At 32.7% G+C, this 27704-nt stretch overlaps 1 protein-coding gene across 3 annotated transcripts in view; it reads right to left on the bottom strand.

The window, feature by feature from the left end:
* The window catches only part of LOC130955933 (receptor-like serine/threonine-protein kinase SD1-8), a 41462-nt gene extending 24430 nt beyond the window's left edge, over window positions 1-17032 (bottom strand). Inside the window, exons 1-7 of one of the 3 annotated variants that reach the window (XM_057882940.1) lie at window positions 15442-17001; window positions 15074-15202; window positions 14762-14949; window positions 14432-14642; window positions 14109-14346; window positions 13868-14018; window positions 13270-13767 (exon numbers count right to left, since the gene is read on the bottom strand). In XM_057882940.1, coding sequence (XP_057738923.1) covers window positions 13456-13767; window positions 13868-14018; window positions 14109-14346; window positions 14432-14642; window positions 14762-14949; window positions 15074-15202; window positions 15442-16726 — 2514 coding nt within the window. In that variant the 5' untranslated portion in view covers window positions 16727-17001 and the 3' untranslated portion in view covers window positions 13270-13455. Of the gene's footprint in view, window positions 1-13269; window positions 13768-13867; window positions 14019-14108; window positions 14347-14431; window positions 14643-14761; window positions 14950-15073; window positions 15203-15441 lie in introns of those variants that run through there. The other 2 variants (XM_057882942.1, XM_057882938.1) reach the window with 2 other exon arrangements.
* Between the last annotated feature and the right edge of the window lie 10672 nt (window positions 17033-27704).

The raw sequence follows: 27704 nt of genomic DNA, 5'->3' as shown, positions 1-27704 counted from the left end.
TTTTCTTCTTTCCTTCTTCTCCTCCTCTTAGAGATTATCAATTCAATTCAATTTAATTCAATTTAGAATACCTACATTCATTCAACTCAAAACAATTAAATTCAATTCAATTCATAGTGAACCGAACATGTTATTAAGGTGAAACCATTGTATAGTCCTAAATGAACGGAACATTATCCATTAAAATCAAATTCAAAACAGCTTTCTGCATAATGAACCGAACACGTTATTAATGTGAAACAATTGTATTGTATTAAATGAATGGAACATTATCCATTATATAAAATCAAATTCAAAACACCTGTGTCTACAATTTAGAGATTATCAATTCAATTCAATTCAATTCAATTTAGCAATTGCATTCCATTCAATTCGATTGAAAAAATAATCCATTAGCAAAATGTTGGTGTTGTTGGTGATGATGATAACGAAAGAGGAAAAGAAGAAGAAGAAGAAGAAGAGGAGGAGGAGGATGAGAAGTAGAAGAAGAATCTGCGTGCGCGAAGGAGGAGTAGGAGGTATGCGTGAATTTGAAAAAAGAAGAAAAGGACGTATGGGTGTATTTGAAAGCGTGGGGGAGGAGAAGAAGAAAAAGCACGTGTAATAACGCCCTTTTAATGAGAGTGGTTTTTGTTGGTGTTGGACCTACTTGGATAAACTTGGATGAAAAAAATACTTGGATGTGTAGCAACAACAACAACAAAGCCTTGTCCCACTAGGTGGGGTTGGCTACATGAATCAAACGACGCCATTGAGCTCTATCATGTATCATGTCTACAGAGAGACTGTTTACATGTAGATTTCGTTTGACCACATCTTGGATGGTCAACTTAGGTCTTCTTCTGCCTTTCACCTCTTGTTCATCTTTCATCTCATCCACCCTCCTAATTGGGTATTCTGTCGGTCTTCTTCTCACATGTCCAAACCACTTGAGACGTGATTATACCATCTTTTTCACAATGGGTGCTACTCTAACTCTCTCCCTTATATCTTCGTTCCTTATTTTATCCAATCTCGTATGACCACTCATCCATCTCAACATCTTCATCTCTGTCACACTTAGCTTATGTTCGTGCTCCCCTTTTCCCGCCCAACACTCCGTATCATAAAGTATAGCCGGTCTTGTACCAATGCAATAGAATTTACCTTTAAGTTTTAAAGGCACTTTTTTGTCATACATAAAACCAGATGCACTCTACTATTTTGACCAACCTGCTTGGATCCTATAATTTACATCATGTTCAATATCTCTATTATCCTGTATGATGCATCCAAGATATTTAAAACTTTTAACTTTTCGCAGGGTGTTTTCTCCAATCTTCACCTCTATATTAGGATTTTTCCTTCTCAGACCGAACTTACATTCCATATATTCCGTCTTTCTACGGCTTATGCACAGACCATACACTTCTAGAACTTCTCTCCATAAGTCCAATTTCTTATTTAGGTCTTCCCTTGACTCTTCCATAAGGACGATATCATCGGTAAAATGCATGCACCATGGCACAGACTTTTGGATGTATCTTCTTTGAATACTGACATGACTCAATCTCACAAATGGAAAGTCTAGCCTACGGAATTTCCTCTAGGTGCTAAAGGAGAATCTTCATTGATAGTCCCCTGATCAGTGAATAGACGGGCAAAGCTCAATTGCAACTTCATCAAATAATAGAGCTGTGTGTAAGCCTTTAGACTTGCTTTAAGGGATTCCAAAGACTGAGTCTGACTTTGATTCTCAAGTACGAGCTTTTGCCCTAAGAGAAAAGACTATCAATCTCTGACTTCCTCTTCTCTTAGGCTTCAGTCCCCTGTAACTGCTAAGTCTAATTCCATACTTGACTAACTTTCTACATCCGGGCTTGAAGAGATAGAAAATCGAATCCGATCGAGCTTGTATTAGAGGAAGCTTGCAGCTCAATCTCCTTAGGTGGGGAAGCTTCTATCAACAAAAGAGAAAGAAGAAGAAAGACTGCTTGCTGGTCATACTTGCTTGCCTGAATCAAGGTGGGTTAGAAAGTCAATCTGAGTAAGGAGAGGGGAAAGTCTCGAACTTCTTCTTCCTGATTTCCTCTTAGGCACCTAAGCTCTTTCTAACTTTATTGCTTCTCAATCTACTAAGTATTTTCTTGCAAGACTATGGGCCCGTTTGGAAAACTTTAGAAGTAACTTTTTTTAACTTTTGACTTATGAAAAGTAGTAGTATTAATGTCTGGTGCAATTTTCAAAACCAAGTTGCAACTTTCTAAGAAGCTATTTAGGAGCTTATAGAGAAGTTAAAAAAATGACTTCTCTCATAATACTTCAACTTTTCATCATATTTCTATAAAATAAGCACTTTTAGAGTTAAAAATCTAAACACAAAATAATTTATTTATAAGTTACTTTTAACAGAATCATTTATTGTTTAAGTTATTTTATCAAAAGGAGCTTAATTAAGTTGGTTACCCAAACTGGGCCTAAGTTTATATGCCTTTTTCCTCAAGTTTAGTGACCCGAGGACTAATGAAAGCTAACTGTCTGACTTCCCAGGATAGGAAAGAGGCTTCTATCTCACCTCAATCTACTTAATCTTCTATTTTCACGGTCGGGACTTAGCCTACTTCACGATTGAGATTAGATTCTATCGTTATTGTAGATTTATTTACGACTTTTCTTGGATGAAGACCTTATTCTCACCCTCGCCTCACGGAATTGGCTCACATTCCATTTTATCTTCGATTGACTTTGAGCTAACGGGAGAAGTCCACTAAAGAACTTATCTAAAGAAGCCTAGTGAATATGAAAGATATGAACTTAAGGATGATCTCTGGTGTAATCATATACCAATGAAAAGTTCTTCTGTCACACCACCTTGAGTCTTCACACTAGTTGTGGCCACATCATACAGGTCTTTAATTGCACGAATATATGTGATCCTTACTCTCTTCTTTTCTAAAATCTTCCATAAGACCTCCCTTGGAACCCTATCGTATGCTTTTTTTCAAATAAATAAACACCATATGTAGATCCCTTTTATTACTACGATACCTCTCCGTTATCCTTCTTAACAGGTATATCAATTCGGTGGTAGATCTGCCTAGCATAAATTCAAATTGGTTCTCTGTTACTTGTGTCTCTTTTCTCAACCTCCGTTCTATCACCATTTCCTATAACTTCATAGTATGGCTCATGACCTTGATCCTTTTATAGTTTCCACAACTTTGTATATCCCCTTTGTTCTTGTAGATAGGTACCAAGGTGCTCTTTTTCCACTCATTAGGCATCTTCTTTGACTTTAAAATCTCATTAAAAAGTTTGGTTAACCAATTAATGCCATTTCCTCTAAGGCCCTTCCAAACCTCAATCGGGATATTATCAGGTCCTATTGCCCTGTCATTTTTCATCTGCTTTAAAACCTCTTTTACCTCGAAGTCTCAAATCCTTCGATAGTAGTCAAAGTTTTGATCTTCTTTCCTTGTGCATAACCGACCAAGGCTCAGAAAAGTCTTATGTCCTTCATTAAATAACTCGTAGAAGTAGTTCTTTCACCTTTTTTTAATCTTCTCCTCCTGAGCCAACACCTCTCCATCTTGATCCTTTATGCACTTAACCTGATCCAAATCTCTTGTTCTTCTTTCATGACTCTCTGTGATTCTTTATATACTTTTTTTCTCCTTCTTTCGTACCCAAAGACTGGTAGAGACCCTCATATACTCTCGTTCTTGTTTTACTTACAGCCACTTTTGTCTCTTTCTTACCTGCCTTATATTTTTTCCAATTATCTGCATTGTGAAAAAAAAAATCAAGCACTCCCTTTTTATCTTTATCTTTTTTTATACACTCGGATTCCACCACTAGGACTCCTTGTCTCTTGGTCCTGTCCCTTTAGATTCACCAAAACTTTCTTTTGCTATTCTTCTAATAACTTTTGCCATCTCCATCCACATCTCTTCCGCGCTTCCATTTCCATCCCACTTTGCCTCTTCTCCTACTTGTCTTAGGAAGCTTCTTTGTTCCTCACCTTTCATTTGCCACCACCTCGTCCTTGGGTTCTTCGTATGATGTCTTTTTCTCAACTTTTGTTCGATGAAAAAATCCATGACGAGCATCCTATGTTGTGTTGTTAAACTCTCTCCCGGGATAATTTTACAATTAATGCAAAATTTTTTGTCAATTCTCCTCAACAAGAAGAAGTCGATTTGAGAGCTTGTCATGCTACTCTTATAGGTTATAAGATGCTCGTCTCTCTTTTTAAAACATGTATTTGTGATGAGAAGGTCAAAAGTTAGATGTGTAGCAATCTTAATTAATGATATAAACTAAAATGAAATTTTTTAACTTTTATTATATCAAAATTAAAAAAATATATAAGAAATATTTTATGAAAAACGCTTTTTCTCTTTTAAATTCTTTGGCTGAGGAGGGATGGGGTTGAGTGTATTGGTATTATAGGTGGGTGTTGGAGAGGAAGATCATGTGGCAGAGATTTCAAGGAGAGTGGGATGAAATTGTGGTAAAGAGTTTAGGATTTGAAATTTAGATTAAGTTAAATAAGGTGAGGTAGTTTGGAAATTTTGAGTAGTTTTGTTGTAAGAACTAGCATAACCGTTTTAAAATAAAATAATAATTTTTAAGTGATCGGAGTAAATTCAAAATTTAGAATTTTTAATTTGAAATTTTAAAGGTGAAATTTGATTTCAATGAATTTTTCTAAGTTGAAAAATGTATTTTCTTTCGAAAGATTTTTGTAAAAATGCATATTGGCGCTTAAGCCGACAGTACCGGCTCTAGTCTGTCCAATACCGTGTGTTCTGGAAAATAAGATTTTAAAAATTGATTTATTATTTTGAATGGATAAAAATAGTTTAAAATTAAAAATCGGGCACTAATCTTAAAGCTTTTGGCCCAAAGTGGACCAAACGGACCTAAAACATTAATGAGTTGGACCGGGCGCAAATTTGGCTCAAGTCCAACATATATAAACCCTTTTTAATGAGCATTCAGCTCATTCTTGCCCTATTTTGGGGAGAGGGGCGCTGATGGTGATGAAGGGAGAAGAGAAGAGAGGTTACTATTCATCTTCTCCTTCATTTGACCATAACTTGAGCTGCGGAACTCTGATTGACGAGCCATTTGCGGCCACGCGAAACTCTCATCGAGTTCTTCGTTTCTATTAGGCTTTATTGGTAAGAACTTGCAACTTAAGCTCCAGTTTCCTTCCCTAGTTTCTATGTATTTTTTGTTATAGTTTTTGAGTAGATTTTGTGGTTTTGATTATTTAGGGGTGATCTAGTATTGGAATATTGTTGGGTTTTGCCCCTAATCTCTTTGAGTAAGGTAAGTCTCTTCAAACTCTTGTGGTTTGATATTTTGGGTTAGCCCTAGTGATGTTTTTGTATGTACATGATATTAGATTGAGTTTTGGAGTTTGTTGGAGCGATGATTATTGGTTTTGAGCTTGGTGGCTTTGCTTGGTATTATAAGTTATGTGAGAATCGGCCAAAGTATGATTTCAATTTTTTTTATGTAATATGTAATGTTTCTGGACACTTAGGCTAGTGACCTATAGGATATGATTGAATTGGATGTGATATATGCATGATGATGGAGATTGAGAAAAATGTATATGTTGAGGTATGATTGTAGTGGATTCTAATATGATGATGGATTGATGTTAATTGCTAGTGGTTATTGATTTTTGTGGGTGATGGTGATTGTTGAGGAATTATTGGTGTTGATGATATTTGATGAATTTTAGATGTTTGTGATGATCTTGATAGACTGGAATGGTGATTATTTATGTTGGATTATGAATGTTAGTGATGATAATGAGTATGGAATATTGTGGTTTGTGTTGTTAGCAATTGGTGGTGAATGTGAGCTTCGATTTTGATTGAGTTGAGGAAGTGAGGAGGTTGATAAAAGTCTAAGTAAGTTAGTGAGGGTTAAATGGTTTTAATAGTGAATGATGGGAGATGGTTGAGAAATGTTGGTATGAGGCTTTGTGTTGGTTTTGGGTATGTTTTAGTTTGGTTTGGCCGTAAAATTTGGAGGTTTGAGAACCTTGTCAATTTTTGGTAAAAGCCAGTTTTTGGTAAATTTTGACGGATCATAACTTGAGTCTAAATTTTTAAAAATTGCTGAAATTTATTTTAAATTAAAGTTCATTCAAAGATCTTTAAATTGATATAAAGTTTGATGAAAATGAATTTTTGTAGAGGAAGTTATGAACGTTTAAATTTTGGGATTTAAAATTGATTTCTGCAACTTTGCAAAATTTTCTAAGTCTGGGAGTGCATGCGTACGCATACCACCCATAAGCATACGTGACATTCTGTTTGGCACCTATGTGTATGCGAACGCCTGTATGCGTACGTGAAATGGGCCAAAATATATGTATGCGTACGCATACATAATGCATGCGTATGCATACACCCTGTTTTGCTGAAAAATTAATTTTCTTCACTTTTCAAGGATTCTCTAGCTTTCCAAACTTCTTTATCCATAGTTTAAGATTGCTATCTAGTAATTAGGCCTTAAGATTAATAAAGATGGGGTAGTGAATTATATTGGTAATTTTTCTGTATGAGTTTAGAAGACGGAGACTTAGGTTCTGGAATGTTGTGAACAAAATTAGTGTATGTTGAGTTATGAAGTATGTCTTGGGGAAAAATTTGAGAAAGGAGAAGGATTATGATGAAAATTAAAAGTTGATGATGGTTATGATGAGTTGAGAACTTGGAAAGGAATGATTGAATTATTGGATTATATGGGAGTGTGCGGAGCCTATATCTCCGGCATGGTAGATTTCTCTGCTGCATGAGTAGTTGTTGTTAAGAGTGTGCGGGACCTATATCCTGATGTGGCAAATTTTTCTGATGCATGATTAGTTGTGGTTGTTTCCTTCTCTGCTTCATGAAGTGTGCAGTGCCTATATCCCTAGCGTAGTAGACTCCCTACTACATGAGTGTGCAGGACATTATATCTCTGCCGTAGCAGATTGGCTACTGCATGAGTGTGCATGGCACTATATCTCTGGCGTGGCAGAAAAGACTACATCCGAAAAGATGTGTCGGGTTGGCATTTACGGACCGACAAGTGATATCACGAGCTAATAGGACAGACATTCATCATATGCATCTCTTATATGCTTGTTTGCTTTGATTACTTGAGTTTGCCTAATTGTACAATATGTCTACTTGCTATTTGATTACCTGCTGCATATGTATATTATTTGTGCTTTACTTGTATGCATTATCTGTGTCTTCTGCTGGATTTGAGGAGGCTTGGTAGGCGGTGGCGATGGGATCGCACAGAGGTTAGGTTGGTGAATGCTGTGGGATATAGCTGTGTGATTAGTATTAGTTAGAATTCCCCTAAGTTTAGATAACCTTGTTTATGGTTTAAGTCCTTTATTTATTTTATTCTAAGCTTGAATATCTGTATTCGATGTGAAGTTCTAGGATTGCCTTCGGCGTCCCGGAACCTTACATCTTACGTTTTGGGCACTGTTACCATACTAAGAATCTCCGGTTCTCATACCATATGTTGTTGTTTTTCAGATGCAGGTCGCAAAACCACCTCGGTGTGTTTGCAGACATGGTGACAAAGCGGAGTATGGTTCTCCTTTATTTCATTATGCTTTATTTTGTTGTAGTATTCTCTCAGCTTTTGTGTATATAACTTCGTTGCCTTAGAGTTTTTTGCTTTAACTTTGAGAGATAGGTTATATAAGCTATTTTAAACTTTAAAACTCCGTCGTAGTCTGTTTGAGCTAGACTGCCTAAACTCCACAGACTGTGGCTAATCTTCTTTTGTATAATATATATATATATATATATATATATATATATAATAATATATATAATATATATATATATGTATTTACTTTGTTGATCTATTAATTAATACTTGTATCTTGGAGCTTTATTGCAAGGTTGTATATATTATGTTTTGTATCTTTTCGTGCCTACGCGTTTAGTTACTGTGTGTGAATATTTCGCGTTTCGTAATTTCGCTTTATGCGATTTTGAGCTTTTATTCCTTCATTGGGCTTCTAGTTATATAAATTCTTGGATATATATTATATATTATAAGTTTTAGAACTGTCGTGACAGTTTGTTATTCTTTGTTTTACGGCTAGAAATAAGGTTTAGAATAACGAGATGTTACATTTGTAGTATGAACAATTTTGTCTACTAAAATTCGTTTTTCATGAGTACAATGTGTCCGTTGTTTTTTCGTAGGTATAGTTATCATCGATTTAAACATTTGTAGGTAGAAATTATAGTTTTAATATTCTTAAAGTATTCTTTAATTTTCTTTTCTTTTCTTACATTTTTTCCCCTTCTTGTATTAATGAGCATTATTTGAAATTCACCCGCCAATATGTTGAGTGAAGGTTGATTTTATGACAAGGCTTTGTACTTAATTGATGGCTTAATGCAACCCCATAAGGTAGGGGTAGTCATGCACCTTTTAATTTGCTTTATTGTATGTGAACTGTTACATAGGCCGTGTTTGTTTGTTGGAATACGGATACTAATTGTTAGATATGGTGGTACATATTTATCGTATATTTGTTAAGGCACAAATTTGGATAGATATAGTGGTACATAGATACTCATAAAATACATATATTTAGTGTTCTTTTTTAAAATTGGAACACAGAGACACAATGTATAAGACACAAAATCTGACCTTTTTATTCCTAATTATTTTTTAAATTACCAATACATAAGACACAATGCACAAGACACATAGGATAAAATTGAAATATAATTTAGGAAAGTTTTCATGTGTTACACTTACTTTATTGGAACTCCAATGTTCCATGTACGATTAAGTTGCAGGTTAAATTTTTGTCTTATAGTTATTTATAAAAAGACGAAAATAGCCCTTCAATCATAAAATAAAAACTAAAAAGACAAAAAGAACCTTAAAGAAATTTGCACTGCTGTACAGGGAAATCATGTGCAGAAATTTTATTTCTTTATTTATTATGAGTTATATTGTTTGTGAAATCTCATATAAAAAAGAATTTTGTTTACAAGATGTTTAAAAGTAAAATTAGTTGCATTAATTTGAGCTAAATGTATAAAAATAAAAAATTTATTAAAAGAAACAATACTTTTTTATATTCTAAAAATTATATATATCATATTATTATATATTGATTAAATAATTATGTATCTATTTTATATATTATTTTTTAATTTAAAAAATTATAATTTATATAATTGACACATTGATTTTAATTGAAAAAAATTAAAATAATAAATTTTAATCTTATTTTATACATGATACATGACAAATTATTAAATTAATAAAGACTTACATTTAATATTTGTAAATATGATAACATTATGTTGCTATAATTTACTTCTTCATTGTTCAAATAAAATTATTCAATTTGAGTAATTTATTTTTTATTTTTAAAAGTATAAATTGTAATTATTAATTTTGATAAATGATATGCCTAGTAAAAAAAATAATTAAAACTTATTTTACTTTTATTTTTTTAAAATCAAATTATTATTGGTTTTTAGAACAATCAAATAATATTTTTTGGTAAAAATTTTTCTTTCAAATGTATCAAATACGTTTAAAATTTAATAAAAATACTTTATTATTTTAAAAAGTGTTTTTTCACCAAAAAATTCTAATCCAAATAGAATATTTTTTGAGTAATTGTACACATTCAATTTTTTTATGAATAAAGTCAAACCAAATTAAATAATAAGATTTGGAATAATACTAGTTATAACTGATTTTTGTTATTTTAAACTAATTTAGTTATACTTGGTTAACAAAAATACTTAGATGTATAGTATTATTTTTTTCTTTAGGTTATTCAATGTATTTAATATTAATATTATTTCTCTTTAATAAATATAGATGAACTAAAAAGACAATCATATTTGCCTTACATATAATGACTTCTTTCTTATATAATAGTATTTAAATATAGTATAAATATATCGATTTAAAAATATTTTTATAATATATTATTGAAATTTATCTTTTTACTATATTATTTTAAACAAGAAAAACAAAGATAAATAGAAAAAAAACTGGTGATAAATATTAAATAGATCTCTATAATTAAAAATATTTTTTTTCATTCTTTTCAAATTTTCTATTTCTTTGCTTTTGTTTATCTACTTATTTATAATATATTAAAGGTGAAATTAAACATTGTTATCTTGAAAAACTAACACATAATATAAGTAAAAAATATTGCACATACATCTTAATAATAAAATTGATATATTTTTTTATTTAATATTTTTTTCGTCCATCTTTAATTTACTAATATTAAGATCTTTTCTCTTCGTTTACTTTTCTTAATTATCATAGGGTATGAAAAAAATATTAACAACAATACTTATTAAAATCTAAATTAAAAGATGATTATTCTAAATAGATTCTAAAAAAATCACAACAAAAAAGTTCATATGTACTCATTTATTTTTTGATAAGAATTGTCATTATTTTTTAAAATATTAAACTAAATTTTATCATAAAATAAAATAGAAAAAAAGAGTCAAACAAAAGAATATTAATTTAGGACAATTATGATTCTAAAAAATTTCTCATTTAATCAATTATAAATAGCATAAGTAATTATCATTAACTTACAAGTGTAAGCAATTAGTTAATAAAACTTAAGGAAAATAGATTTATTATTAATTTTAAATTTATTTATTAAAATAGTTTTTTAAATACAAAAAAATTAATTCATTATGCCTTTACAAAATTTGTGAGTCTATAATTTTAGTTTTTTTTTATTTGAATACGGTTTGGTTTAGTAAAATTTTTTGAAGAAGTGTTTGTGCTTTTTAAAAGTACAAACTCTTCATTTTGTGTTTGAATTTACCGTTTAAATTTATGTCTTTTATAGTATTTTTAAATTTTAAAAGCAATTTTGCCTAACATAATTATTTTTGTTTGTGTTTATTAAAAATAATTTTTAATTTAATTTTGCAAACATAAATGATACACTTTTAAAAAGTAGAACCGAACGGATCTATTGGCGCCGACGTCGAAAAGCAGCGGCGAAGACCGAACGACGAGGAGCAACGATGAAATCTAGCGACCGAACGATAAAGAGCTGCGGCGATGGCGAGGAACAGCGGCAGCGGATTCCCTTCCCCTTTTCTTTCCCACATCCCCTCTCCCCTCTTATTCCATTAAAAATCCACCTCCCGAACATGATTAACTCTTCCCCTGCTTCCTAACCTTTAACCAGTTTTTCTTTTTCTTTTTTTTATATTTTTTTAATTAAGGATAATTTAGTAATAAAAATTAAAGTTTTGGTAAAAATGACGATTTTAAAATTAAGATAAACGTTTGAGACCATTTTGTAGCAAAAAAATATCAGAGATAAAATAAATTTTCAGTTTCTACCTTAGAGACCAAAATCGTAAACCCTTTTACCGAGTAAATTCCTATAGTGGTCCCCGAGATTGACGCTGTGCACCAAAATTGTCCCTGAGATTCCAATTGCACCAATTACGTCCCTGAGATTGGAAAAACTGCACCATAGTAGTCCCTGACCTGTTTTCCATTAACAGCGCGCTGACGTGGCTTGATGACGTGGACCTTTGGTGACACGTGTCGCCTCATGGTTTGGCCACATGTAACGGTATGATGACGTGTCGGTCAACGACACGTGTCATGCTGACGTGGAAGGGTATGCCACATGTCACAATGCTATTTTGCCACGTGTCACAGTGCTATTTGAAAAATGGTATTGTGACACGTGGCATACCCATCCACGTCAGCATGCCACGTGTCGTTGACCGACACGTCATCATGCCGTTACACGTGGCCAAACCATGAGGCGACACGTGTCACCAAATGTCCACATCATCAAGCCACATCAGCGCGCCGTTAATAGAAAACGGGTCAGGGACTACTATGGTGCAGTTTTTCCAATCTCAGAGACGTAATTGGTGCAATTGGAATCTCATGGACAATTTTAGTGCACGGCGTCAATCTCGGGGACCACTATGGGAATTTACTCCCCTTTTACCAAATTAAGCCTCCATATATCTTTCACTTAAAGATGTTAATTAATGACTTAATAATTTATTTTTTTAATAAATATTTTTCACCAATACTATTAATAATGCACAAAATTTATTATTTATTTTTTCTATCAACCCTTATTATTTATTTATTATCAATTTTTAAGTTATTCTTGATAAGTCCTGCTCATGAAACTATCCTATATCGTAATTTAGTTAACAAGAATGATGAAATTAGTTTTTTTCCTAAGATTTATCATTAATTAATTATTAAAAAAGATTTTAATAAATTTATTTTTTTAATTAATAAATATCAGATAAAATTAATTTATTGTGAAATTCTATTTTATTGTTAAAAATTTAGCACATTAAATTTAATACTTATATTTTGAAATGAGTTTAGTTGATAAAATTAAAATATGAGTAATATTATTTTTGTACAATTTTTTATTAATACTATTATAATGGTGCTTACTTGAGCAATTAAATTTAGCTTATACTAGTCTTAAAATTGTCCTATTTATTATTCTAGTCATTTAAAATATATATTTTTTTTAACTTATTTTACATTCAATTAATTAAATTAAAAATATATTTAGTGACAATTACAGTTAATATATCATTTTTTTTCAATAAAACAAATTAATAAACTTACCTTACTAGTAAAGTATTATTTTCTATTAAGCAACTTTTTTTTATTAAGCAAATATGTAAGTTCATTTTTTATAAAAGAATAGAAATCTTACAAAGCCTAACTCGCCCAATGATGCAGTTTTAAATACATCTACTCAAACTAGCTTGAAGCTAATTTGGACAAAAAAGACATTTTCAAATCAATTAAACTGTCCAAAGAATGTAACGGTTGCATGCCTACCATATAGTTTCTTTGTGAATGTCCACAAATTTTTTTTCTTAAATCTAGACCATTTGTATTTTTTTTATATTAAATCTGATTGGTTACAAACAATAAAATAGTGATATTCCAAAAAGTACAGTGGAACAGGTGAAAAGCTTCCTATAATTTATATGTGTGTTTTATACATTATTACCAAATACATTATAAAATTTGTGTATTTTTATGTCTATATATCTTTGTGTATGTATCTATGTGTCTCAAAGACACTAACAAAATACAGCCTTAGGTACGGTATAGTAGGAGTCATTGGAGGTATTAGAATGAGATTGCTAGACAGAGAAGACATAACTAGGCGGCTTATTAAAGTTTCTTGTGTATGTATGTCGGCTATATATCACAATAGAAGCAATAATTTGTCTCTGTATTCTGATTGAATCATCCAAATCTGTGACTAATCAAATCTAACTTGATTACAGAATGAAAAAGGCCACACTTTAAATGGAAGTAGAATTTGTCTCTGTTCTTTTATGTTTTGAGAATATATACAAAAATAGTGGATGATGCTATTTTTCTTTAACTATCTAGTATTTACCTAGCATCTAACATTGTGATTGTGACTTGATTCACACTCCATGTTTCATCTTGTTTATTTGACGATGAATCAATCTCTAGATGTTTTTTCCATGTTGAAAATCCCGGATTTTTAGGATTTGGCATTGATGGAGATTCACTACTCAACATTAAGACCACTGAAGACATTGTTGGCCTATCTTCTGCATGTTCTTGGACGCATAAGAGACCAATATGTATGCATTTTACAACTTCAGCTTCTGTGTATAAATTGTCGATAGATGGATCAAGAAGTGACAATGCTGTTCCTTCATGCCAATGCTTCCATACCTTAAAGAACAAATAGTACAATCATTATAATACATCAATCAGAATGTTTATTTTTTAGCTAAGAAGAACTCTGATTAAGGAGAAAAAAATTTTCACTTACATTTCCCAGAAGATTCAATTCATCATTCTCACTATAAAACTCTCTATTCTTCTTCCCAGTTACGATCTCCAATACCATAACTCCAAAGCTAAAAACATCGGATTTTATTGAGAAGTTTCCGTCCATAGCATATTCAGGAGACATATAACCACTACAAAATAGAAATATACATAAATTAAAAAGAAGTCACTTTATCCAGTTTTTTAAAAAATACTCTAGTGAATTATCAAATTATACTCACTATGTTCCAACAATTCTTAATGTTTTTGCTTGCATTTGATCTTTGCCGAAAATTCTAGCCATTCCAAAGTCTGATATCTTTGGATTCATTTCATTATCTAGTAATATGTTACTTGTCTTGAGATCTCTATGAATAATTCGAAATCTTGAATCTTGATGCAAATAAAGAAGTCCTCTTGCTATCCCATATATAATATTGTAACGCCTTTCCCAGTCAAGTAAGGTTCTTTTTGATTTGTCTACAACATTAGTTATTATTAACACATAAAAATTAAGTATATATGATAATTTGAAAAGAAATAGTGAAATAAGTATGCAAGTTACCAAACAAAATGGAATCGAGGCTTCTATTTTTCATATACTCATACACCAATATTTTTTCATCCTTCTCAATGCAGCAACCAAGCAACCGCACAAGATTTCGGTGTTGGAGCTTGGCAATCAACTTGACTTCATTCTTAAACTCTTCAATTCCTTGTCCAGAATCTTCTGATAACCTCTTCACAGCAATTTCTTGACCTTTAATCAATCTGCCCTGATTAAACCATATACACGATCTGTTAGTGTGTATATATATGTGTGTGTTTATGTTATGATTTGAGACTTAATTTTAGTGATGATGGTAGCTATGCATAAAGTATTAAAACAACTTACCCTATAAACACTACCGAAGCCTCCTTCTCCAAGTTTATTATCTTGAGAGAAATTGTTTGTAGCCATCATTAAGGTATCAAAATCAAACATTGGCAACTCTAGATCATCCATGTTCCTTTCATCACCCAAGTATCTTCTAGAAGGCACCACTTCATTCATTAACCAATCATGATTTCTGTGGACAATACCTGAAATTTGTAGCGGCTATATAATGATTACATACATCAAAGGGAAAATTATTTATGCTGCACAAAAACCATATGCACTACAGTACTATATATAGGCATTACAAGGGTGATTATTATGCATTACCTATAGATCTTTGTTTTCTCTTCTTCCTTAAGTAACAAATAGCAACCAATCCCAAAACTAAAACAAGTGCAATGAGTGTGATGCCAATAGCCAGAACTGCTCTATGATTCTTGTTGGAGCTAGTAGATCCTGTGTCACCAAATTGATAAAAAAAGAACTTCACTTAATCAATTAGGAAGGAACTTGCAATACCAAATCATAGCAAAAATGTGCAACCACTACTATTTCATAGGCTGTTGTATTATTGTGAAACCAAAACACTTAAACAATATGCAAACACGTTACAACTGAAAATGTGCATGTATCACTTTCTTTTTATTATTAAAGGGTACAACTAAATATATGGCGAGATAGATAGATATAGATACCTATATCAGCAGCTGCTAATCTGACATAGAGATCTTGGCCATCCGTACTGTAGACTCTCATGTCAATGAGTTGACCAAGCCACATGACACAGCCACTTCCTCCATTTCTGATATCGATGTTTGCATAGGCAGTGCATGAACAATTCCTCTTACACAAACTCCCACATTCATCAAGTGTCATACTCTTATTCATAAACACGCTGCTTGTCTCCGGCAGCTTCGTGTGCTCAAGATGCAAGAACTTGTCAGTGGAACAATTCAAAGCCGTGTTCCTCACACACCCATCAGATCCATCTCTCAAGTTCCAAGCTTCTTGGTTCTTAGGCCTGAACCCCTGCATACACTTGCAAATAGGTGAAGCATTCTCGTCACACACTCCATACGGACCACACTGTCTATAGTAATCGCATTGATCCGCTGGCTGATACCAGAACTTGTTCCAACTTCCTTGTATCCACATGTAGCGTTGAAACTCGCCATCAGTATCAGATGTCACAATTATCCTCGGCAACAAGGAAGGTTCTGTAATGGAAAAAGAGTACAACACACTGTGCTCATCATAAGTGAAATTGAACTGGAGACCGTCGATGTTGTCTTTCATCGCCGGGATCCCACTGTATCCCTCACCATTCCAAGGACCAGTTCGGAATATTATAGTTTGGTTTTTCCTGAGGAAAGCCTCAGGTAAACCATGGTAATCTAACTTCATAGTGAAGTCACCGCTTGAAGGGTCTTCACCTGTAACCTTCCATGATGTTAAATGCTTCTCCGTTCCTGTGTCCAAGTTCCAACCGATCTTCATCCCCGGTAACACGGTATCCGTTGGGTAATCAAAGCTCTGCCATAAGTAGTTATTGTTGGTCTTGTCTGATGAATCTTTGAGAACAAGGTTACCGGTATCGAGGAGCTGGAGAACAGGATTCTTGGCGCTGGTTTGGTTGGAGGACCATGCAGGGTTCCCGGATGAATTGAGGAGGACAAAGTTTCCGTTGTCTCCGATCTTGAGATAGCCGGTAGAGTTGTCAACGGGGTTGTCTCTGTTTGCAACCCAAACTGTAGTTTGAGGATTGATGTTGTTGTACCATATTCCGAGGTAATAGTTGGTGTTGGAACCTCTGAAGAAGCCTAGAGCGAAGGTTTGGTTTTTTGACAACAAGGTTTGGTTGGTTGTGAGGATTTGAGTCCCGGTTAAAGTATCCAAAGAGGTTGATGGAGTGATAAAGAAGAAGCAGCAGCTAATAACAAGGATGATGAGGTAGTTAAGGTGAGTGAAGAAGATTCTCATGCTTGCGGGAAGTTAGGATCAGTAGTGTGTGATTATTGTGGTGGGTTTCGAGGGTAGTATTGAAGAAGCTGAGTGTTGTTGACTTATTCATGAAGGAAGAGCAGAACATGGTGACCGGCATCCATTTGTTAGGTATAGCATAAGAATGTTGATATTAATTTTGTCATGTATTTTCAAAGAACCAATGATGTGATATTTTGAGGCTAGTTTTCTAGATCCTCAAGAGTCACGACGCAATCGGTGGTGAAACTTGGACCTTTCCAAGTTGGAAGTATGGTGAATCAAAACACGCCACACAGATCAATGATGAAGGACACAAAACAACAACAAAAGGCCAAAATATTAAGAACTTTAAAAGCTACAGAGGCTAAATAAATATCAGAAAGGTAGAACGACGTCGCGGAAGTGCAATAAATTGTCATTCCTCTTAAAAAGATTGAAAGCGTCATTGTAACCCTGTTTCTAAAGACTACTGAAAGCATTGCTAATTCAAAAATAATATTCGTCGCTATTATTATCAGGTAATTAATATTTTAATGGCCTTTAAATTTTGTGACATAAGTAGGTCAATGTCCCAATCGTAGAGGTCAACATTAGGCTATCAACTTAGACCACTACTTGAAATAAATATATACATATATACTTAGACCGCTACTTTAAAACACAAAATTTGAAGGTTTTTTTTTTTTTTTTTTGAAAAGTTTGTCTTTATACAAGTTTATATATTCACAATAGAAAATAAAATTAAAAATTAAAAGGTTTTTTATTTTAGTCTATATTACTTATTTTTTTTATTAAATGTTGACGTCACAGATTAAAAGCTGACGAAATAAACTAGTACTAAAAAAGTATCTTTTAAATTTTACTACAATAAAATTTAAAAAATTAAAAAATAAATATTTTATAGAAATTACTATTGGAGAGTAGGTCTAAATTGATGTAGCTTTTGTATAGTTAGTTAAATTAGAAATTGGCAAGATGGCCATGTTATTATTAGGATTAAGTACTATTTTTGTCTTTAAGATATAGGCCGAAATTTTTTTTCGATCTCAATCTTTTTTTGTGTAATGTCCTAAATTTTTTTTTAAAAACATTTTGCATTTGATTTTTTTTACTATCCAACCTTCCAATTTTATCAAAATTCCTATACTACCTTTATTTCTTTTATCAAACCCTAACCTTAATTCCCAAATTAAACCCACTAACACTCACTCTATCACGTACATCCCACCCCATAGACAAAAGACAACAAAAAAAGAGAAAGAGGAAGGAGCGGGGGAGTGATGGAGGAAGGAAGAAGAGAAGAGGGGAAGAGAGAGGCGGCACTGGTGGGAGTCACTACCACCGCCGTCACCATACTTGAGAGGGGCCAGAGGAGTGGGAGAGAGAGGACGTCATGGCCAGAGAGAGAGAGAGAGAGAGAGAGAGCAGTGCCGCTGCCGTCGCTGTTGGGGCTGTCGCGGTGGTTGCCGTTGTCACTAAAGGAGCTCGTCGCTGAGCTGCTATATCGTCGTCGGAGGAGAGCTCATTGGAAAGCTACTATCCTGTCCGGCCATGCTCTATCCTCCATTCTTCCTCCACTGGTTTCGCCACTATCCTTGTCCTTTGAAAATGTCATAAGAAGCGTTTCACATCTCTGTCAGCTCTGTTTCACCACCGTTCTAGCCTGGTTAGTGGTTGCTTGTTCTATTTTGTTTCCGCTACTATTTTATCACAGTTGTTGATGTTGTCGTTGTTGCTCTGTCTTTAGCCGTTGTCGATTCTGTTTTGTTGTGCCCCTGTTCGCTGTTTTGCTTGCCTATTGGAGCTGCCGCTGCCTCCGTCCAAATTTTGCGCTCTTTCGTACCCTTTAGTTTGTCTCTTTAGTCCCTTGAGATCAAGTTGTGAGTAGGCTTTACATTTATAATTGTTTGGCTTTGTATTTACGATTATTTTGATATACGGTGCTTTGAACTTATAATTATACTTATAAGATTACTATCAAAGGATTTTAAATTGGCTTAAATATTTGATTTGTTAAAGCTAAATGGTTATTCTTATTAAGCTCATTTTAATATGCACATGAGACTATATGTTTTTATGAGACTATATATATTCTTGATGAAGTTTTATATTATTTTAAAATATTTGATTTTACTCGAATATGTATTTTTGAAGCATTGAAGTATTGGTTCATTCTTATTTTGGAATTGTGAAATATGTTTAAAATACCTTAAGGTTGAGAAAATATGATTGAAAAGGGATTTGGATGAGAAAGTATGAGTTGATTTGATTTGATACCTTGGATGTTTGCAAGACTGAAAATTTTGTTATATTTGAAATTATATTTTGAATTGGTTTGGGAGGCTCGTATTAGAAAAACGTAGTTAACGGCGGTTATAACGTTAATTTAGATGCATCTAACTCAGACTCCAACTAGCAGTGGTGTTGCTAGCCTAACGTGTAGGCCACACGTTAGATCTGTTATTCTGTTAGGACACACAAGAGGAAAGGGCTACCCATAATAGAGGTGGAGCCGCCCAAGTGTGGACTTTTGATTTGATTTTGTATGAAAACTCCCTTATTAATTCACTTATTCATATAAATTATTATCTTCTAACTAAAATTATTTTATAATAATGTTTATATGGTCTCATGTGAATTATAGATGTACTCTCTAGTAATTAAGTTGCGAAACTCACTCCGTTTTTCTAAAAATATTTTTCAGGAATAAATGTTTGATTATGTGAGCATTTCTATTCAAGAGTAATGATCTGCAATGGGTATCTATTCTTTGTTAAGTTCTTAGACGTCATCTGCTTCATATGTCACAGGCAGGATTCATCCATATTTATTTTATTTTTGTTTGTTAAAAATATGTAATTATTTATTTTAGAAATTGAAAATTTATTTAAACTATTTGTAATTTTCTTATTCAACTTATATTTGAGTTGCTTAGACTTGTTTGGGGATTATTTTCCTGAGCGCCGGTCATGGCTCATTTTCGGTTGTGACAAAGTGGTATTAGAGCTTAGGTTTAATCTGTGTAATATGGAGCAAGTGTCCTATGGTAGGATCACAATTGTATGAATAGAAGCGCGCCTATTTGTACGAATTGTGACACTATCAAAGGCCTATAGGAATGTCCTCTTTGTCCTCTATGTCATTGTTGTCTTCTGATTAATGTGATCATGCGTCCTCTGCCGCTTCTTACTACTTTTGTCCTTTTGTACCCAATCTTGACTTATCCTTTGGTAGCTTTTCTTGAGCTTACTTTTGCAATGACTTCAGTTTTGATTTCGGTTCGCGATTCGTGCCTTGTAGCTAGTTCTAATCTTCCTCGCTTTTGTGAATATTTGCTTTAATCTTCTTCATCTTCATGTTGTTTTCTATAATTTCTTATTTCAAGATTTTATCCATTATCTAAAAGATTCGATATGTTTTTGCTGTGAATTATTATCTTATTCCTTTTATAGAACTGTATTTAAATTTGCGGATTGTGGATTTACTTAGCTGCTGATTGAGATGTTTTGTTTTGGATTTCGATAAAACAAGTTTGTTCTTCTTATGTTGATGATTTTTGAAGTTAACATAATTTTAAACCACTTGTGATTCTTTCTTTCGAATTAATAATTTTAAAAATTGTTATTCGGTTTCTCAGGTAGAAGAACTACGTGACGAACATATGCATGGAGTGTTATTCTTGTTTGCTGGATTGGAATTATAATTTTTTCTGTTTAGGTGTGGCAATTTTTTTTTTATGATCTGTTAGTTGAACTGAAGATCTTTTTCGATCTGAAAGTTTGGTTGAGCTTTTTTTTGTTTGATAATCTGTTCTGCTATGATTTTGTTTGTTGAACGTGGCTTTTCTTTCAAGGGCACTATTTCTTCTGGAACCTTCAAGTTCTTCCCTTTTTAATCTTAGGGTTCCTTTAATTCTAAATTTTTTGTATTTCAATTTTGACTCATTTTGCTTCTTCTCGGTTACTGACAGCACTTCATATTTTTCAGGGTAAGAAGACTCAAAATAGCATGCAAATTATGGGACATGAATTTTGTGCATAAAAATGTTTGTGTAGTAATCACTTTTTTTAAAATCCGTGCTTTCTTTTTCTTTTTCTTTTTCTTTTTCGTTTTTCTTTCTTTGTGTAGTAATCACATGAAAAACAACTCAAACCAGTTTAGTTTATTGTGTATGAAATATTGTATTGAATTCTAAATAAGGATCTTTCTTTTCCCCTTCATTTGTTTTTCAATCATGTTCTGAAATCTAAGATTCTTTGTTGTTTTTCAACACCCGAGTTGAGCATTATTTTCAATGCCTTTCAAAAGTTTTGAACTTATACTTGTTAGTTAGTTCTCTCTTTTTATGCATTTTATTTGTTTGATTTTTTGAATACTGTAACATTATTTATTTTATGGGAAAGTGCTTTGAATGTTCAAGTTTTCCTTCCTTTATAGACCTTTGTTTTAAAACTTTTAATCAATGCAAGTTTTATCCTTGCGCTTCTGCAATGCTTTGCTTGTTTGGATTTTCATTGAAGATCCTTTACTCACAAGTTCCTATTCCGTTTACTGATTTTCAACTGTTTCTTTATTCCAAATTTATGATCCAAAAAAAAAAATATTTTGCTCAAAGTTACTTTATCTTGTGCAAGTTAACCATGTTCTGATTTGAACTTTGAATTGTTGTATATGTTGGGGGGTTCTACTGTTAAGTGTTATGTTAATGGGGTGCAAGGGATAATGTTACTTTTTATGGGTAAACCTTTTTTTTTTTCTTCTTATTAATTCTTACCACAAAAACATTGACACGGACCACACTTGTCATGGCTCATGCCACTCATGTGATATAGTTGTTTTTTTTTTTTGTATTTTGTATATATACTTAAATGCTATTCTTCTGACAGAAAATACAAAAATGATTGACCTGAAATAGAGAGTTGCCAATAAATCTACTATACTTTCTAATACATTGAAATTGCATCTTTTTCAGTTTGTCTTGCCAGATCTTGTACCTTGATTTTGATAATCTAAGTGATACTTTTATCTCAATTTTATTATAGTATTTTTAATGTTAATTTTACAATTTTGACTGATTTTCTTATATTCTGATAATAAGATAATAAAATCCAACATGGGTTAAGTATTCCTTAAAAAGCGACAAGCCCATAACTCGTATATATGGGAATTCAAAACAATGTCTATGAAGAGAATAGTGATAAGTGGGTTCTTACTATGATTGAATCCAAAATGGGGTTATATGACATTAATAGAGATCATTGAGATTTTTTAAGTAACAAGCAAATCAATTTCTTTTGTGATTGAACTTTTGGGTTTCTCGATTTGTATGTAGTTGTTATTTTATGTTTCCTAACCTCTCCCCGGATTGAAATTGTGAAAGACTTTGTATATAAAAAAAAAATTTTTTTCTTCTTATGATATTATATTTTTCACAATAGTATAATACGACAAGGATTTGGGATATATATATATATTTGAGTTTGTCCTTAGTTCATGAGCTTTAAGTTTAATTAACTATTTATAGAGGTGAATTTTCTTTTTGGTTTTTTTATCTTTATAAAAAATATGATCCCATACCAATTTTATAAAATTCTTTTGCTATGTGCTTAGATTATGTTAAAAGCCAAAAAAAATTTGTTATTATAATTGTTCTTAGTGTGTTAATTGCCAGTATTTCAAGTTTTAGTTTTATTATTATTATTTTATATGCGAATTTAATTTGCAACTTCATACTAAGTCATGTTGTATAATTGTAGGAAATCATTTAATTTTATTTTACAACAATGACAAGAATGAGTTAAATGTATATGTAAATTTTAGCATAAAGGACGACAAGGAGATCAATTACAATTCTTGCCATACTTTACATAACCTATTTACTATTTAAAGTCATGAGATATTAAATTTTATAATGACATAGTTACTTAATATCCAAGGTCATGATAATAATTTAAAGGACAATTAGTTGAAGATTTCTATAGAACGGGAAAGGAAGCATACTAATTTTTGTGACACTTGCTGTTTTCAATTTTTTATGACTGTCAAGTTGGCTATTCTAAATTGTGTTATCATAATTTTAATTTATGTTTTACTTTGCTTTCTCTATTGTTGATTTTGTCATTTTACTTATACATATTCTTGCTTGATTGTGCAGCTAGGTATCCTCTAAGGTTCTTGAGAAAAAAAACCTTTGCCCCTGATCCTTATTAATATTCAATTCATAAACCTTGTACCTTTTGTTTCAACTTGAATTTATTTGACGTAATAGCATTTATACTTTTATCATTTCTTTTGAAATATTCGTTTCATATCTTTTCCTTTGAGATTGGAAATGATTCTCTCTTAGTTATATCCATTGTTGATGGATATCTTGCTTAATTGTGTTCTAAATCATTCTCTTAAACCTTCGTGAACATTGTTATCGACTTTAGTGGTCATCTCTTGTGAGCTAAGTACTTTTTTTATTCAGCTTGAATTTGTTTTGATTTAACACTCCAGCCTTCTTTTATTGCTTCTATCAAAGTTCATTGATTCAGATTTTCTTGTTAGGATACGATTGACTCTCTTTTTGGCACACTTTATTATTTTTGTACAGCTTAATTGCGATCTTATACATCCTTCCAAGTTCTTGCGAACACCATCTATGATGTTTTCTTTTTTCTTCGTAAGTTTTGTATCTTTTTTAGTAAACTTGAACTTGTTTTAGTGTCACGTGCGATTCCTAGATATAGCAAGTGATACGTTAGTTTTAGGACACAGCTAGTAGGCTCGAAAGGTAAAACTTGTAAGTGTGCGACGTCATAAGAAGATTATGAAGTAGGAGTGTTATGAGGAGGAATTTAAGGAAATTTTGGTACAAGTTGAAAGGTTAGTCCTGATGTTTAACGTTTGGATGTACTTTGGGAGTGATGAACAGTGTAAAAAGTGCTATGTATGTCTGAGTCGTCAAGGGAACGAGAGTAGATGAATGTCAACCGCATCGTTTTAACACAAACCTACTTTGTAACTTTTGCATTCCACTTTACTACTTTCTCATGTTTGATAAAGTGTTAAAATCACATAACATTTGCATACTATATCAATTTTTGTGGGCGAAAATTTTTATAAAGGAGATAGAATGTAATGTCCTGAATTTTTTTTAAACATTTTACATTTGATTTTTTTTTACTATCCAACCCTCCAATTTTATCAAAATTCCTACACTACCCTTATTTCTTTTATCAAATCCTAACCCTAATTTCCAAATTAAACCCACTAACACTCACTCTATCACATACACCCCACCCCCACAGACAGAAGACAACAAAAAGAGAGAAAGAGGAAGGAGAGGGAGAGTGATGGAGCAAGGAAGAAGAGAAGAGGGGAAGAGAGAGGCGGCACCGGTGGGAGTCACTACTACCACCGTCACCATGCTTGAGAGGGGCCAGAGGAGTGGGAGAGAGAGGACGTCATGGCCAGAGAGAGGGAGAGAGAGAGAGAGAGAGAGAGAGAGAGAGAGAGGGAGAGCAGTGTTGCTGCCGTCGCCGTTGGGGCTGTCACGGTGGTTGCCGTTGTCACTAAGGAGCTCATCGCTGAGCTGCTATATCGCCGCCGAAGGAGAGCTCGTCGGAAAGATGCTATCCTGTCCGTCCATGCTCTATCCTCCACTCTTCCTTCACTGGTTTCGCCACTATCCTTGTCCTTTGAAAATGTCGTAAGAAGCGTTTCACATATTTGTCAGCTCTGTTTCACCACCGTTCTAGCCTGGTTAGTGGTTACTTGCTCTGTTTTGTTTCAGCTACTATTTTATCACAGTTGTTGATGTTGTCATTGTTGCTCTGCCTTTAGCCGTCGTCGCTTCTGTTTTGTTGTGCCCCTGTTCGCTGTTTTGCTTGCCTATTGGAGCTTCCGCTGCCTCCGTCCAAATTTTGCGCTCTTTCGTACCCTTTAGTTTGGTACTTCGGGTTTGGTCTCTTCAGTCCCTTGGGATCAAGTTGTGAGTAGGCTTTATATTTATAATTATTTAGCTTTGCATTTACAATTATTTTGATATACGGCGCTTTGAAGTTATAATTATACTTATAAGATTACTATCAAAGAATTTTAAATTGGCTTAAATATTTGATTTGTTAAAGCTAAATGGTTATTCTTATTAAGCTTATTTTAATATGCACATGAAACTATATGTTTTTATGATACTATATATATTCTTGATGAAGTTTTATATTATTTTAAAATATTTGATTTTACTTAAATATGTATTTTTGAAGTATTGAAGTATTAGTTCGTTCTTATTTTGGAATTGTGAAATATGTTTGAAATACCTTAAGGTTGAGAAAATATGATTGAAAAGGGATTTGGATGAAAAAGTATGAGTTGATTTGATTTGATACCTTGGATGTTTGCAAGACTGAAAATTTTGTTATATTTGAAATTATATTTTGAATTGGTTTGGGAGGCTCGTATTAGAAAATCGTAGTTAACGGCAGTTATGACGTTAACTTAGATGCATCTAACTCAGACTCCAGCTAGCAGGGGTGTTGCTAGCATAACGTGTAGGCCACACGTTAGATTTGTTATTTTGTTAGGACATACAAGAGGAAAGGGCTACCCATAGAGGTGGAGCTGCCCAAGTGTGGGCTTTTGATTTGATTTCTGTATGAGAACTCCCTTATTGATTCAGTTATCATATAAATTATTATCTTCTAACTAAAATTATTTTTTAATAATATTTATATGGTCTCATGTAAATTATAGATGTACTGTCTAGTCACTGAGTTGCGAAACTTACTCTGTTTTTCTAAAAATATTTTTTAGGAATAAATATTTGATTATGTGAACATTTCTATTCAAGAGTAATGATCTGCAATGGGTATCTGTTCTTTGTTAAGTTCTTAGACGTCACCTGCTTCATATGTCACAGGCAAGATCCATCCATATTTATTTTATTTTTGTTTGTTAAAAGTATGTAATTTTTTATTTTAGAAACTGTAAATTTATTTAAAATATTTGTAATTTTCTTATTCAACTTATATTTGAGTTGGTTAGGCTTGCTTGAGGATTGTTTTCCTGAGCGCCAGTCATGGCTCATTTTCGGCCGTGACATTTTGCATATGAAATCGTCATTAAAGTTTAACTTAGTTTTAAAATTATTTTTCAGACCAAAATACCCTTCTCCTTCTTCACCAAAATATAGTTTCTATTCTTCTCCATCACAGCAGCATCTCTTATTTTTCTTCTTCTTCAGCAACAACAACAATAAAGCAAAAACAATATAATAAACATAAAAAACAAAAACAAAAAATAAAAATAAAATCAGAAGCAGAAGAAACAGAAGCAAAAGCAGAATTAAAAACAGAAGCAGAAGTAGAATTTGAAACAGAAATAAGAGCAAAAATAAAAATAGAATCAAAAGCAGAAAAAATAAAAACAGAAGAACAATAGATTAACAAAATAAAAAGCAGAATCAGAATTGGAACACAATGTGATTAACAATAGATTAACAAAATCAAAATCAGAATCAAAATTGGTGTATTAACAAAATTAGAATTAGAAACCATGTGATTAACAATCTAATTAACAAAATCAGAAACCGAAACAGAATTAGAACACTAGGGAGGATATGTTTTCCAAATCTTGCAGAAATCAGCGGTGGTGGTGATGGAGAAGACCTGGCCGAGGACATCGCTGTGGCGACAGCGACGTAGGAAGGCGAGAGTGCGGTCAAGGGGGAGCTCGTTGAGGGGCTGGGCAGTGGCAGCGTGGATGACGGAGCGGAGGTTGTCGCAGAGGAACTGGACCTTCTTGGTGAGTTTGGCGCAGTCGTGTCTCCTTTCTCCCTTGCGAGCTCTCTCTCTCTCTCTGGTTCTGATTCCCGACAGCGACGATGGCTCCAAACCTCGCCGGCACCATCCTCCCTTTCCCCCTCTTCCTTTCTTTCCTTTCTTCTTCCCTTCCCCTCTCGCATGATTCCGTTCTCTTTCTCTCTTTTTTTATAATTTTTTTGGTTAAGGGTAATTTGGTAATAAAATTTAAAATTTAAGTAAAAAGAACATTTTAAAACTAAGTTAAACCTTAGGGGCGATTTTATATGCAAACAAAGGTTAGGGACAAAAAGAATTTTTGGCCTATACTTTAAGAACCAAAATCGTACTTAACCTTTATTATTATTGAGTAGTTAGTTGCATTTGATGGTTACCAGACTAGGATGAGTTAGTTACACACTTACACTAATAGTACGGTAGGAGTAGTTTTCTGTTAAGAACTTACTAGGTATAGTTGTGCTCTGTATTGTTATTGAGATCCATCGTAATTTCAAAATCACTTTCCTAATCCCACATACTTTTCTCATTCAATTTCTCTCTCATTTCTAAGAGTACACACGAATTCATCTCTCTAAGCTCAATTTCATCAATTACAAATTTATTTAAACCCATTTCTTTTAAAGAAATAATATACAGTAGTTAATTGTAGGATTTTCTTTTTTTTTTATCATTATAGGTATTAGATTGTTTCTTATCAGATAGTTTTATTTATATAACAGTATTACTTGATCGCTCACTTTTTATTCCTTTATTTATTTGTTTTTTTTTCTCCAGTTTAACTAAAGATATTTACTAAAAAGTATTAGTCATTAGTCATTAATATTAAAAAATATGAGATAAAATATGTTATTAGATTATTAAACTTAAAAAATTAAATTAATAATAAATAATGACAAAAAATAATAAATTATGATGCTCCTAACATTTCTCTTTTCTAAATTTGTTATCCCAAGGTTTCACCCTCATTTTTCCCCTAAGCTCTTTTGAAAAAATATCTCATGACTTAATTTCAATGAAAAGTCTAACTTTGTTGACTTATATGCACATGGAACATGCACAAATGACAAAACTCCGAGTCACCTATGTCAATGTAACACAATATTCATGTCAACCTTCACTTTGTTACAGCAACTTTAGCACAAATCCCAATTTGCATTTTTCCTTTACGGCAA

Source organism: Arachis stenosperma, chromosome 10 (assembly GCF_014773155.1).
Source record: "Arachis stenosperma cultivar V10309 chromosome 10, arast.V10309.gnm1.PFL2, whole genome shotgun sequence".
NCBI classification, from domain to species: Eukaryota; Viridiplantae; Streptophyta; class Magnoliopsida; order Fabales; family Fabaceae; genus Arachis; species Arachis stenosperma.
Note: the sequence above shows the minus strand (reverse complement) of the source record. Positions and strands in the feature narration are given on the sequence as shown.